This window comes from Coturnix japonica, chromosome 3 (genome assembly GCF_054131305.1).
Source record: "Coturnix japonica strain WE chromosome 3, WE-NBRP24, whole genome shotgun sequence".
NCBI lineage: Eukaryota > Metazoa > Chordata > Aves > Galliformes > Phasianidae > Coturnix > Coturnix japonica.
This window is the reverse complement of record NC_140665.1, coordinates 98,585,004-98,600,673: the sequence shown is the minus strand read 5'-3', so window position 1 is coordinate 98,600,673 and position 15,670 is coordinate 98,585,004. Positions and strand designations below refer to the sequence as shown.

At 54.6% G+C, this 15,670-nt stretch overlaps 2 protein-coding genes across 39 annotated transcripts in view; one reads left to right on the top strand and one right to left on the bottom strand.

Annotated features, from left to right (window-relative positions):
* Positions 1–43: 43 nt before the first annotated feature.
* Positions 44–15,670, top strand: part of LOC107312260 (low density lipoprotein receptor adapter protein 1-like) — an 18,495-nt gene continuing 2,868 nt past the window's right edge. The window contains exons 1-10 of one of the 35 annotated variants that reach the window (XM_085544026.1): positions 44–137; positions 1,462–1,503; positions 3,003–3,145; positions 3,420–3,532; positions 4,284–4,398; positions 4,753–4,825; positions 5,245–5,357; positions 6,313–6,362; positions 7,169–7,254; positions 7,414–8,116. In XM_085544026.1, the coding sequence (XP_085400152.1) occupies positions 3,026–3,145; positions 3,420–3,532; positions 4,284–4,398; positions 4,753–4,825; positions 5,245–5,357; positions 6,313–6,362; positions 7,169–7,254; positions 7,414–7,562 (819 nt within the window). In that variant the 5' untranslated portion in view covers positions 44–137; positions 1,462–1,503; positions 3,003–3,025 and the 3' untranslated portion in view covers positions 7,563–8,116. Of the gene's footprint in view, positions 138–1,107; positions 1,195–1,439; positions 1,566–2,813; positions 2,926–3,002; positions 3,146–3,419; positions 3,533–4,283; positions 4,433–4,752; positions 4,826–5,244; positions 6,141–6,168; positions 6,363–7,168; positions 7,255–7,413; positions 8,117–15,670 lie in introns of those variants that run through there. The other 34 variants (XM_085544022.1, XM_085544025.1, XM_085544023.1 and 31 more) reach the window with 34 other exon arrangements.
* FNDC4 (fibronectin type III domain containing 4) lies at positions 9,030–14,858 on the bottom strand. 4 transcript variants are annotated; one of them, XM_015859524.3, is made up of 6 exons: positions 14,621–14,858; positions 11,978–12,093; positions 11,584–11,788; positions 11,202–11,291; positions 10,746–10,879; positions 9,030–10,227 (listed from the first exon to the last, which is right to left on the bottom strand). In XM_015859524.3, exons 1-6 carry the CDS (start codon positions 14,691–14,693, stop codon positions 10,192–10,194), a joined length of 654 nt encoding a protein of 217 aa, XP_015715010.1. In that variant the 5' UTR covers positions 14,694–14,858; the 3' UTR covers positions 9,030–10,191. The 4 variants fall into 4 exon arrangements, with proteins under 4 accessions (XP_015715010.1, XP_085400161.1, XP_085400163.1 ...); XM_085544035.1 differs by having other exon boundaries at positions 10,746–10,857; positions 14,621–14,834; XM_085544037.1 differs by having other exon boundaries at positions 11,978–12,089; positions 14,621–14,801.

The window sequence follows — 15,670 nt, the reverse complement described above, 5'->3', positions numbered from 1 at the left end:
CCTTCCGTTATCACCACATCGACTTCCGGTTCCGCCCGCTCTCAGTGCTGTCATGGAGGCGCTCCGTGCGGCTGGTCGCGCTGTGCTGCGCAGCCCGCGTCTCGCCCGGCACGGCCTGGGGCTCTGCAGGCGGCGCAGTGAGTGCGGGACGGGGGAGGAGGGAGGGCTGAGGGTCTGTGCGGGGTTATAGGGTTGGAAACGCTCATATGGGCCCCTCAGGCCTTGGGATAAAGCGGGGTCCGTGGGCCTGGATGTGGCTGTGGGGCTGAAGTGGCGCTTAGAGGTTGGAGCGAGGTTCTGTCGTGGCCTGATAGATCCGTGCTGGCTGCAGCCTTATGACATACCGATATATATCTATACAGACGACGGCTGATTTCCCTGTGGATTCAGGCTGCTTCAATTATGGGTCAGGGCATTCTATAAGCGTAACGGGAACGTTCTGGGAGCTAAGCCCAGGAAAGAGGTGGAAAATAACCTTGAGAAGCGTTACGTGAGATGCTGAGGTCGTTCCCATGGAGGCATTTCAATCTGGTGCTTCTAATGGCGTATAGAATCCTTTATGGCAATCCTGCTGTGACAATAGCAGGACACGGGGAAATGGTTTGAAGTTAAAAGAGGGAAGATTTAGGTTGGATGTTAGGGGGAAGTTCTTCACTAGGAGAGTGGTTAGGCCCTGGAACAGGCTGCCCAGGGAGGTTGTGGATGCCCCGTCCTTGGAGGTGTTCAAGGCCAGGTTGGACGGGGCCATGGGCAACCTGATCTATGGGGTCTCTATGGGGGTCTATGGGGTCTCTATGGGGATCTATGGGGTCTCCTGGGCAACCTGATCTATTAAATGTTTATGTTTGGTGGCCCTGCCATGCAGGGGGATTGGAACTACATGATCCTTGAGGTCCCTTCCAACCCGGGTCATTCTGTGATTCTGTGACTGGTCCTTGTCCCTCCCTCCTCTATGGCTGAATTGACAGACTGATTCCCATTACCTTAACCCTTCCCATCCTATGCAATACAGGTGAGGCTGTACCTTCAGTGCTGTGTTCTGGGCTCCTTACTACAAGACATTGAGGCCCTGGAGCATGTGGATAGAATGACATTGAGACTCCGAGGGGTTGTGGAGCACAAGTGTTATTTGGAGCAGCTCAGGAGGCTCGAGGGAGATCTCATGGTTCTCTATATCTGAAAAGATGTAATGAGGTGGGGATTGGATTCTTCTAGGTAACTGCTGTATAACAAGAGGTAGTTGCCTCATGTTGTGCCAGGTTGGGTATTAGGAAGCATTTGTTCTCGTAAGGAGCAGTGATGCAGTGGCACAGCTGCCCAGGGAGGTGGTGGGGTCACCATCCCTTTAAGTGGGTAAATATGGCACTAAGGGACATGGCCATGGGGGGGTGGGTTGGATGAGAGGACTCAGTGATCTTAGAGATCTTTTCCAACCTCAGTGATTCCATGATGATTCCACAGACTCTTCCGTCACCATCCTTCTGCTCTCTGAGGTTTGAGAAGGTAAACGTGTGCTCAGTTCTGCTACATCTGTCCTTGAAAAGCGTCCCCAGAGGAAGCAGTTGGTATGAGAGAAGTGTGCCTTTGTGTATAGCGCTGATCTCATAAGCAGTTTTTGTCTTTGATGAGTTTCAGCATTATCTGCTGGGAGCAGAGCTTGTAGGGATGCTTTTACTGTGCTTCTTTTGTGTGTCCTCTATTAGTAACAGTGGTGTGAGGGCTCCTTCTTCTACCAGCACATGCAGAATGTGAAGTAAATTGGTTTCTGAAGGAAACTGAACGTGCTGAGGATCCTCCTTAGGGAATCTGAGGAGATTGAGGAGCTAATTGTCCACCTCTGCTCTGCTCTAATGAGAGCCCACCTAAAGTGCTGAGAATCCCAACGTAAGAAAGATGTTGGATTGGGTTCAGAGAAGACCATGAGGATGCTCAGGGGGCTGGAATACCTCCCTATGAGAACAGCTGGAGAAGGGAAGGCTCCAGGATGACCTCTTTATTGCCTTCCTATACCTGGAGGCCTACGGGATTCTTAGTGATGTACTGACACAGGTTGCCCGAAGAGGTGGTGAATGTCCCTGCAGACACCCAAGGTCAGGCTGGATGGGGCTCTGAACACTTAATGAAGCTGTGGGTGTCCCTGTTTGGTGCAGGGAGTTGGGCCAGATGACCTTAAAAGGTCCCTTCCATCTCAAACAATCCTTTGTCAGAGGTTGCAGTGATGGTAACAGCTTTAAACTAAAAGGGGAGATTGAGATGAGACATTAGGAAGAAATTCCTCACTAATGAGGGTAGTTTTTGAACAGATGCTCTTTGTCCTTTATTTTTCTAATAGACCAGTAATGCACATGGAGTTCTCTTCCCTCTGTTCATTGGAATTCATCCATAAAGCACATTCTTCTGGAAGCAAGCTTGCACTCTTTAAATGCCAATCTAAGCTGTTCTGTAACATAGAGCCTATATAGGGTGATTGCTTCCCAGTCACCTCTGCTTCAGCTGTGAATGCTGGCTGTTCTACCCCTTTCCTGGCAGCCTGCTGCTGCAGATAACAGCAGATCATAGTTTGGCTTTGCTTGTGCTGAGACAGCTTGGGGATTTCAGTCTGAGTGGGGCAGCAAAAACTGCTGTTCCTGAGATGCGACAGCACCTGAAGTGGATGAGGTGAATGCAATACATAGCACGTACTGCTTGCATTGAAGGGGTGAGGCCTCAGAAATATTAGGTTTTGGTGGATAGCACTGAGCACTATGCAGATCTGAGGCCCTGTGCAGATATGCAGGAGCTTACTGTCTTTGCTGATAGAGCTTATATCTCCAGGGATACGAGCTTCGAGGCTGAGCTCTCCTCTCACTTTGTTCTTACAAGATAGTCTCAGAACCAGGAGGGTGCTGTGGTGAGAGCAGGCAGCAGCACTGAAGCTGCAGTGAGGTGAGGTGGCTCTGCTGGGACTGGCCACAGGGCTGCTGGCATATGGCTTCTGCTTCTAAATCATTTTGTCTTCACAGAACTTCCTGAGAGCTGGGCTGACATGCAGGAACCGCTGCTTGAGGGGATGTGCTTCACTCTGAAGTATCTAGGCATGACACTGGTAGAGAAACCCAAAGGGGAAGACATGGCAGCTGCTGCCATCCGCCGGATTGTCGCCACGGTGAGAGCCAGCTCTGTGCTGTTGTAGAAAAGAGCCAGTTTGGAGATGGCAAGTAGACTTAGGAAGCATCGACATCACAGTCTTGAGCTTGATCTGGGTACTGTGCTGTTCCCAAGGGGAGGGTGGATTGCAAGTGACAGGCTGATCTCCATCTGTGGCAGCCTGGGATCCAAGTGAGTGACATTCTGTGCAGAATCTGAGGGTTGCTGGCAGCAGGGTGGGATGAGGGCCCCCACTGGGTCTTCAGGGGTGTCTGGTGTCTCTTCACTTCCAGGCACGAGTGGGAGCTCGCAAGTTCCAGAAGGTGATTCTGACAGTGTCTCCAAGGGGCATCTCACTGCAGGATGCTGACACCAAAGAGATGGTTGAGAACATCTCCATCTACAGGTGGGCATGGCATGCAAGAGGGCCTGGGTAAGGGAGGTGATCCTAGATGATTCTATGGTTCTGGGTGTTCCCCAGCAACCAGCAGGAGATTGGTGGGATCCTGAGCAGCAAGGTGAGCTGGTCCTTGTGCTGGTCCCCATAGCACTGTCTAGGTCTGAATGCATGCAGGGACCTGGGCCACCTTGTGTTCTCCATCAGTCTCTGGCCTTTTCTGTGGACCCTGCTTATCTCTTCTGCGTCCTGTGTTCAGCAGGATGTCAGACTGGGGCTGATGGATAGAAGGCCCCCTCAGGTAGGGCAAGAGTTGGATGCCTACCTTTTTTTGCTGATGAAGGACCGGAGGACCACCCTTCTGCCTTCTGGCTGCAATGGCCTGAGTGTGCTTTGGTCTGCAGTTCACTTGAGCTGGCTAAAGGCAGTTTAAAGAGCTGTTTTCTTGTTCGTTTGTTCCCTTCTTACTGCTGCCAGTTGTACTTTGGCTGTGTGTTTGTGGGAGGGGAGCATGGCTGAGGGCTGATTGCTAGATGAGAAGGGGAGTCAGGATTGTCCTTGGTGCAAACGTTGGGACTCAGCACAAGAGCTGACACACCAAAGTAGAGCATCCTATTGCCTGGCCTCCATTTTTGCTTTTGCTTTTCTATGCTCCTTTTGGTTCAGTCTCAGGCTGTCTCCTGTTTGTTGGTGTGCTGGGAGCGCAGCAAACCTGTGCTGGGTTCCCCTGTTTCTCTGAGCAGCTCCTCTCTGCCCATAGGATCTCCTACTGCACAACAGACAAGCTGCAGAACAAAGTCTTTGCTTACGTTGCGCAGAGCCAGGAGAGTGGGGCGCTGGAGTGCCATGCCTTCCTGTCACCCAAGAAGAAGATTGTAAGCACTTTTCTTTGGCTCTTGGTTCTTTGAGGTAAGGGTGGGTATGAAGCCCTTTCTTCTTCCCCTTCAGAGATAGCAGACCCTTACTTCTGTGACCCTAGCTTGAAATAGAGCCAGGGAATTCAGGTTTCCTCACACTGTGCAGAGGTAGATGGTGAGCAACAGGAAATTCTTCTGTCCCAGCTCATCTGGGATCTCCTCTTGGGAAGGACTGGCTTATAGGCATGGACTGGCAGAGCACTGAGCCCTGGCCTTCCATGGAAGCATTGCAACTCTGTTCTTGGGCAGCACTATTGCCATGGTTTGGGGGCAGAGATGGAAGTAGACATTCCCCCTCTTTCTTGTACACAGGCCCAGGCTGTGACTCTGACAGTGGCCCAGGCCTTCCAGATGGCACTGGATCTCTGGGAAGCAGCAAACGCAGGTAGGAGGAATTTCTCTGATGTTTCCCTCTACCTAGTCCTGGGATTGGGGTCTACATTGCCAGATCCTGTTTTGGGCTGTATGGAGGAGAGATGGCTTGCTGCTTGGGTGGTGAAATGCACCAGCCAGGGCACTGTCCTTGCTGTCGTGCTCTCTGCTGCTTCCTTGTGAGGGGAGCCTGCCCTGTCTCTGGCTGGAGGTGTCCCTGCTATCCATGCTGACCTCCTCTGCACTGCTGAGCTATTGCACAGCTCAGGGCCCTGTGGGACCTGCCCTGAGCAGCGTCCCCCGTGTTTGTTTGCACTGTCCCCCAAGCACAGCAGGGGCATCTGTCTCTTGCCTACAGTCCTGCCTGTACATCCCCTGCTGAGCCTTGTTCAAGTTCCAGGTGCTAACTCTGCTGCTTTTGCCCTGTCCCAGGCTCTAGGCAGGAACAGCCCCTTCACCCTCCATGCGTCTTGGAGCGCAGTGAACCCAGCAGAGCAAGTGAGCCAGCTCCCCCGGGGAGCCCTCCCTTCAGACACCAGTTTGGGGTACAGTATGTGCAAGTCTGGCCCATGCCCAGGGCTGTCATGCATTAGGGCAGGAGAAGAGTAACCCTTTTGCAGCTCCCTCCTCCTGGCCTTTCAGGCTCTTGTTGGTGTCTGCACAGCCCCCCATGTATGTGCGGACTTGACATGACAGGGAGCACTCTGTTCTCTGTCTGGCTCACAAGGCAGGAGCTGCAGGTGATCTTTGCTTTAGGAGCTCTCCTGTCAGGCCCAGCACTGAAGCAGCCAGCCCTGTTGCACAGGGAGCTGAAACCTGCTCAGTGTACTTGGTGCCATGGTTTGGGGTGAGACAGCCTCTCTTAAGGAGAGGAACCTTTGTGTGGTCATCATCTTACCAGCCTGGGATAAGGCTCAGCCCTGCCCATCTGCACACCCAATGAATGTCCCGAGCCAGTCACAGCATTTCTAGTGTTGCAAGTCTCTGTTGTCATTGTGTCCCTGCCCAGGAGCCTCTGAATGCTTGCTTCTTGACTTCGTGCTTCCAGCATTGGCCCAGCCTGGCAGTGGTTGGGGCCATCATTGCTTGCAGCGTGCTCCAGGTGGTTCTCTGCCTGGCCATCCAGCTGGGACATGCTCACCCTGCTCCAGTCTCTAGGCAAAGGTGTGCTGTGTGCAGCAGCTATCTCAGCTTGGTGGCTCATCCCCAGTTCACGCCCTGTGTTTGGTGCTCTGCTGGCTTGGGGAATGTGAGGAGAACCTTGGTCTGTCTCTTCCTTTGTGTGGCTGTGTCTGAGCTCCAAGGATTTCATCAACCCAGTACTGCAGGTGCCATTTTTCCCCTTCCTGCTTGTAGACGAGTCTTGTCCTTGTCGTGCCTGGTGGGTGACTGTCTTGTGAAGGTGCTGGGGACAGCCCTGCTGCCCCAGAAGAGGCTCTGGGCATCCCAGACTGGATCGTGGTAGAGACCTACTTTTCTGTTTGTTTGCTTGCTTGCAAGGAGGAGGAAGAGGAGGAGGAAGATGAAAACCTCGATGAAACTTTATCTGGGTAGGTGGTGAGCTGCTGCTTGTGTGCATGGAGCCTGTTTTGTTTCCTTCTCCATGTCCCAAGCAAGGGGTACTGCTGTAGCCATGAGCTTTGTGGGAGCTCAGATGAAATCTGTGGGGGAGCTTCGTGCTGCTTTCTCTGTGTCAGCTGAGGTTGAATGTACAAGGGGCTGAGTTGTGGAGGGATGGATTTTGCAGTTCAGCTCTTGCAGTGGGGGGTTGATACTTACCCACACAACAGAATAAGAGACATCTGAGTGTGTTTCTGTTGCTCTTTGCTGAGGACAGCCCATCCAGATGTACTTCTCTCATTGAACCCAAAACTGGCCCTCTCCTCACCCTGACTTCTATGGGCTTAGGCCAGGTTGGGTGCCCAGTTATGCTGACAGTGTGGACTAGGAGCTGGGACTGAACTTAGGAGGAGGCCAGAAGTGGAGTATTAACCCACAGGTCTTTGCAGAGGTGTGGGTGGTGGTGGGCTTGCTGAGCCTGTTCCACTATGCTGTTCTCATGCACCTGTGAAGCCAGTGCCTGATGGGTCTGGCAATGCCAGCAGGCTGAGACTGCTCTAAGCAGGTGTCATCTGGGGATCAGCACATGCAAAGTGTGAAGGTGTGTGTGTGTCTCTCTCTCTGATGTGGCCACTTGTTCCTGGGGGGATTCTTGATGGGAGGAGGTGTAGCTTTGCAGCATCAGGGCAGGATGGCCTGGGGAAAGGGTTTGGTAGCAAGTAGGTTAGGGTTACCAGGCTGAGTGCCTGGTACTGCTGAGCCTAAGTTGGCAGGGTCATGAGCATGGGTCTCTCAGCAGGTGCTTGCTTGGAGATGATGAGTGCTCTGTTCTCTTCCAAAGCTGCATGGAGGAGCTGGGGAGGGGAGCCCATGGACCAACAGGTAAGCTCTCTCTATTGCTTTTCTACCTCCCCCAGCATGGCCTCTGCAGAGGAAAGATGTTGATGGCTCTCTGGGGGAGGTCTGCTTCCCCTCCCTGTCCATATTGGGTTCCCAACCACAAATGTTATGAACCAGATTTCCTTCCCTCTTGCTTTTCAGAGTTGGCACCTCCTGTGCCCAGAACAAGCTCATCTGCTGCACAGCTGCCGCTGAGCTGGCCCCGCCTGGGGCAGCCCCCAAGCAGGAAGGATCCAGGAGGAGCTGGAGGCCCCCCCACAGCTGATTGCCCCAAGAATCCCCTGAGCTGAGCCACATCTCTGCAGCAATGGAGCAGCCACTCAGGATTCACCCTGTGCCTGCACCCAGGCTGGTCAGTTCCTGCTCTGCTCACAGGCACAGGGACTGTTGGCAGCGCTGCTGTGCAGCTCATGGATTACGATGCCCACTCCTTGTCCTGCTGCCCACCTGCATGAACCGCCTCAAACTGCAGTTGCTCCCTGCTCCCCTTTAAGGCTGATGGACTGGTGCTCATTGCTCTGCCTGCTGCTGGTGCAGGCATAGCCACCCCATGTGCCCTCAGCCTGCAGGATGTAGGCGGTGCACCCAGAGCTGTGCTGATCTGACTTTACTCCTTCTAGTGGCACCAGGGAGCAGCTGAGGCAGAGCAGCCAGCTGGGCACGGGGCTTGCTCAGCAAATTGAAGGTGCATATGACCCTTGGGAAGCCATAGCTCTCAGCCTGGAGGGGCTTTGCCCCTGCAGTTCAGCCCTGCACCCTCCCACAAGTGAAGTGAGCTGTTTTTGAAAGGAAAGCTCTGCATTTGTAGGGAAATAAACCAAGGGCTGGTTGTTGTTTTTTATAACAGTTGTCCATTTGTTTCTAAGTTTTCAGTGGGGGCCTGGTGCAAGTGTGTGAAGCACTGCGTCCACTGCACTACATGCAGGAAGGTTTAGCTGGTGCTGTGTCAGAGGGATGCCAAGGAGCTTTGGGAGCTCCTTGTAAACCAGCACATATTTAAACAGCAGGAGCTGGCAGCAGACCCCTGCAGAGATGGCATAATATCCCCTGGATCAGCAGCTCTCCACCCACTTCAACCTTATGCCTGCTCTGCTGCTGCTGTCCTGCTGCACTTGGTCTGTGGTGTGGAGCCACGGCCAGCAGCGTGCCTGGTTTCTCCAGCCAGGTTTGCAGCCGATTGCTGTTCTCACTGTGAATAATTCTGCTTCACCATCTCCTGCCACTGGGGAAGGCAGTGGGCTGTGCCTGTTGCCTGGGAGCTGTCACACTCCAGGCAGTGTAACTGCCTCAGTCTCTACTGACACTGCAGCCCCGTGTGACTTCTTGGTGGGTCTCAGATCTGCAGTTAATCCTGAGTTTTAGCAGCTGCTGCTGCTGCAGTGAGCAGCTTCCAGCTCCTTGTGTCATCCTGGAACAGTTGCTGTGCCTTCTCTGTATAACATGAGAGACGTTGTGTTCCTTTTTAATTTGGCCGCAGCTTTTGTATTCTGCTCTTCTCACCTGATGGGGAGCATCACGGCCTCCTGCCAGCAGCCTGCTGAGCTCTGGCATCATCTTCCTTCCGCAGCTGCGTGTCCTAAATCATGACAGGCCAGTCTCCACTATCTCAAAGGCCAGAAAGAATTGCAAGATGGCCTTAGAAGACCTGCTGCAGAGCATGTGCTGTCAAGAACAGGGCCATACACATCAGTGCAAGAAGTGATTGGATGTGCTTGCCCCTCCTTCCCCCACCTGCGATACTGCAGGGACGACGCTGCTTTTGAGCCAGGATGCTTTTATTGAAAAGACCCTGCCACAGGGAGTTGCTTACCCTGTCCCTTCCCAATCCAGTCCTGCAGCAGGAGCTGAACAGCACCTGGAAGTGAGAGTTCTGAAAGTGCTTTGCTGGGAGGTTTATTCCTGGAAGACGCTGGATCCTGTGATGCTCGAGTCCAGGGCTGCAGAGCCAGCGCCCAGCTCGGTGACCAGCCACAGAGCACGGAGGGAAGAGCAGCAGCCAGGGCACCGGGCACAGCCTCTGTGGCAGCGGGGCTCCTTGTGTCACCCTTCCTCTGGCAAGAGAGCATGGCTGGGCCAGACCTCAGCCTCAGACACAGCACGCATCCCACCGATCCAGCCGGGCTGGCTGCATTATGCATGCAGTGCATGCGTACAGTGAGCCCTGATGGGGAAGTAGCAGAGCCACAGCAGTGTGATGGCCAGACCCATTCTCATAGCTCTGTGAGCCTTACCTCACCCATGGGACTGATGCTCCCTGCCCTGCTGCAGTCCAGCCAGGCACTGCAGCAGCACTAACTCCTCAAGCTCTCATTTGTATTTTTGTCCCCTGCAGCAGGGCGAGGTGTGGGAAGCCTGCAGTGACGGGGTGCAGTGGGCCCCATCCTCCAGCAGGGACCTGCTCTCACAGCCCACCCTCACAGACCTCGCTGGCAGCACTGGGACCAGCACCTGCACTGCACCCTCCCCTCAGCTTTGGGGCCAAAAGGGTGCAGATCTTTCCACCCCCAGCACAGCAGAGAGAGCCAGGTCTGCCTCAGAACATCTGGGCAGGAGTGTGGTGCCACACAGCTGCACCTTGGCCAAGCCTGGGCTCTGGGATGCTGCCTCCCCATAGGGCTGTGTGTAGGACAGGGCAGCAGCCCGTCCGCTCCCCCACAGGCTGCTGGCAGACCCCCCACTCCATCACTCAGCTCCACGCTCCGTAGCGGCAGGGAAGCGGGGCGAGGCATGCATGCACGGCCGGGAGCCAACTCCATGCACATCCCCAGACAGGTGCCCTTGGGAAAGCGTTAAGTTCGGATACGTGGATCTTCGCATGCAGAGTTCCAGGCTGGCTGCCTGGTGCTGCCTCCTCTTCCAAGGCCTGTTTTTAGCTCTGACACAATGCCCAGGAGCCCAGATGCAGAGCTGGTGCTACACTTACACCTCGATTATATTGACAGAAGGAGACTTCTTCTATGGGAGAAAAAAAAAAGCACACTTTGAGGCCATGCTTTGTGGAGACCTTGGGATGGGAGATACGGAAGAGGAAAGAGAACTTGGCCCTCAAAGTCCTGGAAACCAAGGAGACAGAAACAGGCCAGTGGGCAACACGTGAATGGAGTCAGCACCATGGACAGAGAAAGAAGATGAGACCCAAGGGAATAAACTACTGCAACGTCCCATTAGAGCACCTGCAGTCAGCGTTATAAATCACCCTTTGGTGAGTAACAAAGAATAAGTCAGGAGGACAGCTACCATCCTGTAATGTGGGAGCCATCCCAGCAGAGGTGTTCTGCCATCACTATGTGTGTTTCTCCTGTACTCACACATGGGGCACACAAACTGCCCCAGGGCTCACTACAAGTCCTCAGCTTTTAGGGTGAGGACACAAAATGGGGTGTTTTCTATTTCTGGAGCGAACAAGAACCTGTCCAGACACTAAGGAACAGCAGATGTCACATGCCAGCCCTCCTGTCAGCCCTTCCCCTCACCTTGCTCCGCAGCAGTCCTCCACTAGGTCGTTCTGGAGTGCTGTGTTCCGAGGATGGTTTCGTCTTCTCCTTGTTGTTGTTGGAGTCGTTGTCCTTGATGATGTCATACTGTCTGCAGAAGAGGGCGATCACCGCTGCAGAAAGAGGAGGGATGAAGGACTCCCTCACACCGGCTGCCCCCTGCTCCCCTCCCCAATCATCACAGCAGGAGAGCAGCCAGGCCCAGGGGTTGGGGTGATGGTTGGAATGATGACCTTAGAGGTCTCTTCTAGCCTTAATGATTCTATTAAAATGGAGCCAGAGGCACCCAGAAGAACCAGTCCCAATAGACTTGCAAGGAAGGGGGTTGCCAGGACTGTGCCAGTATTCCTCTGCGCTCTCTGAGCCCCATCCTCTATGTGGACCCAAGACTGTGCCTCTGTCCCAGCCTGCTGGAACGCTGTTAGTGGCACTCACCTGCCCACATGAGCAGCACGGCCACGATGATGATGATCTCCCCTGTCTGCAGTTGCCTGTCTTTGTCCAACCCTTCCATGGTGATGTCACCTGTGGAGAAGAGCAGCCGGGCAGGGCTGGCAGTGGTCACCCTCCCAGCAGAACCCACCTCATGACCAGCATCATTCAAGGATCTGAGGAACCACGAGGGGAGACCCACCTCCCCCTGACAAACAAATGTTGACTGGGAAGAAGCCTACAGCTTTCCATAAAGACCCACGCTGCACATCATCTCCCTTGGATTCATGGCCAGCATTTAGGCAACCACCAGGCAACCAGCACAGCGTGGCTGCAAAGTGGAAAGGAGACAGCCCCACGGGTGGCACTTGGGCAATGCCCTCACCTTGGTTGGAGCTGTTGGAGGGGAGGCGGTCAGTCTCCTTCAGGGTCCGGAAGTGGACACGTTTACTGGCCTGACTTTCCCCGTAGAGGCCAATGCTCTGCACCTGGATGATGTAATCAGCATCTTCTGCCAGGTCCCACAGCACGCAGGCCCGGTTGGTGGTGTTCACCTCCCGGATGAAGCGCTGCATCTGACCGTCCTGCCGCTGCCAAAGTGAACAGCTGTCATCCCCAGGGAGCTGATCCCAGCTGCACCCTTCCTGCAGGGCTCTGCTGAGTGCAGCGCCCTCACTCCTCCCTTCCCAGGCAATCCTCCACCCCTGGGGTGGGCTGGCACCTCGCTTTACAGCATCCCTATGCAGCCAGAGGGACCCCCGGGGACACGGCCTGGGTACCTGCTGCAGGATGGCATAGCCGATGACCACGTCTCCTTCTGGCACATCCCAAGAGACGGTGGCAGAGTTCGCCTTCAGCTGCGTCACAGTCACGTTGACGGGGGACGGCGGCCTGTCTGGGTGAGCAGGGGTGGACCGAGGGGAGGCACGGGAGAGAGGCAAAAGATCTGTCAGAAAAGGCACTCATCTCTCTCCCTTTCCCTCCAACCACGGGGGTTTTCTCCAGCATTCGCTCACTGCAGCTCAGCTTTTCATCTGTTGGAAAGCATCCTGCAGAGTAGCAGCAGAGCTGCCTGGCATGGTGTGCTGCTGCTCAGCCCAGACACAGCAGCTTCTTGGTAGTAAAGTCCCACGCTTCTGCAGGGTTCTGAGTCCAAACAAGCCCTACATTAATGCAGCACTTCAATCACAACTGTGACAGTGAGACGAGGATCCTCCAATCTCTGGGGCTGCCCTGTGCATGTGCACATCATGAATGCCTGGCACACCACCCAGGGCTGCGTAGGAAGCAGCACAGACACAGTATTTATATATCAACTGTGACAGAAAAATGGGGCAGCTTGGAATAAACACACTACAGAGCTCAGCCTGGGCACCTCATCTGCCTGGCACTGCTCCCTGCTCCAAAATGGGGAGGAAAGCCCAGTGCAGAGAGCAGAGCTGACTTTGACAGTGCAGTGCCATCGGCTGTAAAGCTGACAGCAATGCTGAGCCACTACCATCCTTTGGATTGACCCACAGGCTGCACCACTGCTGTTGTCTCATTTCAGCCCCTGGAACTACTGAGGTCCAAACTGGGCAGCATGTGCCCAAACCCTTCAGGGACACGGCTCAGGATTCAGCACGAGCCATGGGCCATTCCCAGCACATAGCCCTGATGTACTCTATGCTCTTTGGAACGTGTGAGCTGAGTACTATGGATGTGACCACATCCTGCTGCCATCTGGCCTCGGGCCGAGAACATGACCTGGTGTTTTACCACAGTAATAAATTAGGTGGACTTTTACATCTAACAGAATGAGGGAAGGGCTGAACGTGCCCAACGTATTTGCAGAGAAATTAAAGGTCTGACATCTTGGCACTGCAAAAGTCCATGTGTGGAGCCTGCAGAATGTTCTAGGTTCTGCAGGAAGGCAGCACGACCCAGCCCAGCATCACGCCGGGGATGCTGAGACATTGGACTGAGTCACTACAGTTTGAGAGCAAGGTCACTGCAGTGATCCCTGATCCACGCTGCTGGGTCCACGTGGACTGGGACATGGCTCTTGGTTGGTTGCTGTAGAGAACATACAATGAGCGTGTGAGATTTGCTCGCCTAGCAGGAAGAGTGAGGACAGAAAGAGTCAGCTGTTGGAACCAGAGAATAGGATGAGAGGTGATGGCCTCAAGTTGTGCGTGGGGAGGTTCAGGTTGGGTATTAGGAAACTGCCCATGGAGGTGGTGGGGTCACCATCCATGGAGCTGTTCCAGAACTGTGGGGATGTGGCACTGAGGGACGTGGGCTGTGGGCATGGGGGGGTGGGCTGGGGTTGGACTTGGGGATCTCTGAGGTCTTTTCCAACCTGAATGATTCCATGACTCTACAAGTTCACTCTGGAAACACGGGGACAACGTTCAACCTCAAGGATACACAAGATGAATGTCATCAGGACAAGACCTCTAAAGGAGAGCTCTCATCACAGAACGATCCCCACATCAAACCCATGTTCTCCAGTCAGAGCAGTCCTGTGTCATAAACATCCAAGTGCCTGGGCTGCAAAACATCTACACTCTGATACGACTGTTGAAAACACCTCTATAAAGCCAAGCTCCTCCAAGATGCTGGGCTCTTTGGCATGCTTTTCCCAGAGCTCAGCCCCATACAATGCATTCAGAGCTAATGATCCTGCATCATTTATAAGCCATCCAGCTTCACTTCTGATTAAAACCCTACTAAAGAATGGGGCAGCACCACAGAAAGAGGCTGATGGCCTGGAGCACCCTTTCCTGCTACCATGGAGGTGTTGGATGGATGCACCTCAACAGCAGCACTGGAGGACATGGCTGGGCACAGGGATGGGGCACAGCCCCACGCGCTCTCTCCCCGTCCTGCTGTGTCTCTGGAGGAGGACCTGTGCCCTTGGCACCGCTGCTCAAGGGCACAGATGTTGGTCCCAGCCACCCATCCCCGCAGCAGGGCAGCCAGCCTCGTACCACGCACCTGAAGACGAGGGGTCACTTTTTAACTGCATTTCTTGTCTAATGCCACGGGCCACGGAGTTCCTGTTGTGCAACACGGCTGCCAGGGGACAACAGGGGACGGACACCAGGCCGAGCTCAGAACGAAGCAGCCCGTTCTGCCGTGACGGGTTACCGGAACGTAGCAATGCAGAAGGAGCCAACAGAGAGCGGCAGGCATTGCCATGGAGGTGAGACGGGAAGGAAGGAGAGCAGCGCCCGGCTTAAAGCGCATCACCTCGGTCTGAACCCACAGCAGCGCGGGGACAGCCGGGCAGCAACGCCCGGAGGGATGAAGGCACGGCAGCCACGGGGAACAGCTCACGGGACAGCCCCGGCTACCCGCTATATCTGTCCCATCCCCATCCCCATCCCCATCCCATCCCATCCCATCCCATCCCCATCCCGTCCCCCGGCGGCACTTACTGGCTCTCACCAGGCACAGGTCGCAGCTGAAAAGCACCAGCACGGGGTTAAGGTACGCCGAGAAACGGGCCATGGCGGCGGGGCCGGCCCCGGACCGCAGCCCTACCCGGGGCGGCAGCCCTGGCACCGGCCCGCTCCCTGCGCCGGGGGGACGGAGCGGGGCCGAGCCCCGACCGCAGCGCGGGGGTGTTGGGGCGGGTCGGTCCTCCCTCCCCGGCCCGGCTCCGCCCCGCAGCCCCGAGCGGCACCGCAGCGCCCTCCGGCGTCGTTCCCCGCTTCTCAAACCTTCGTGTCTGTGGTTGCCTCGTTATCTGCCCGTGGGTCCGCTGCCCCAGCGTGTCCCGTCCCAAGGCGGACCCCTGGGGGTCACCGCTCGTCACCGTCCATGGAGCTGTTCCATAACCGTGGGGATGTGGCACTGTGGGCTGTGGGCATGGGGGGGGGTGGGCTGGGGTTGGATTTGGGGGTCTCCGATGTCTTTTCCAACCTGAACGAGTCTATGATTCAAACGTGTGGCTCAACTCCATCACCAGGTTGTAGATAGCGACGTTTTGCGATTATAATCTTTATGAGATGTGAAGTCCCCCCGCAAGCTGCTAATAACTCCTGATCTTCCTCTTTGTTCATTTGGAGATGGTAATTTTTTACCATAATTGGCTTGGGGGATGTTCAGTGCTGCCCAAGAACAGACATCAATACTTTTTATTATCACAGGGTACGGTGAAGCCAAGAGTTTTGCTATGTAATTATGTGCAATGTGAAAAGTAATTTATTCTGTTGGGTTTAGACCAGCTGCCCAATTACTTCTTCTGGTGCTTCCCAGTTTCTGTAGTAAGAGATAGTTAATAATTATTCTCTATGCGTGCACACTGCACCATTTGTGTCACCGTAGCTCCTTACCATATTTCCATCCTTTTAAAGATGGGACAACTGGACAGTGTAAGTCCAGTCCACAAGATGCCTTATGGTATGTTGGTCCCAGGTGAATACTGTTACCACTCACCCCTTCCCAGATTGTTTCATGGTTTGAATTGGAAGGGACCCTTAAAG

Bases quoted from the DNA above. Each gene is read 5' to 3' on its own strand.
- FNDC4 (XM_015859524.3), bottom strand. From the start codon at position 14,693: ATGGCCCGTTTCTCGGCGTACCTTAACCCCGTGCTGGTGCTTTTCAGC. The intron at 12,094-14,620 runs GTAAGTGCCGCC...CTGCTCACCCAG, and splicing joins CCTGTGCCTGGTGAGAGCCA to ACAGGCCGCCGTCCCCCGTC. The intron at 10,880-11,201 runs GTGAGTGCCACT...CTCTTTCTGCAG, and splicing joins CGTGCTGCTCATGTGGGCAG to CGGTGATCGCCCTCTTCTGC.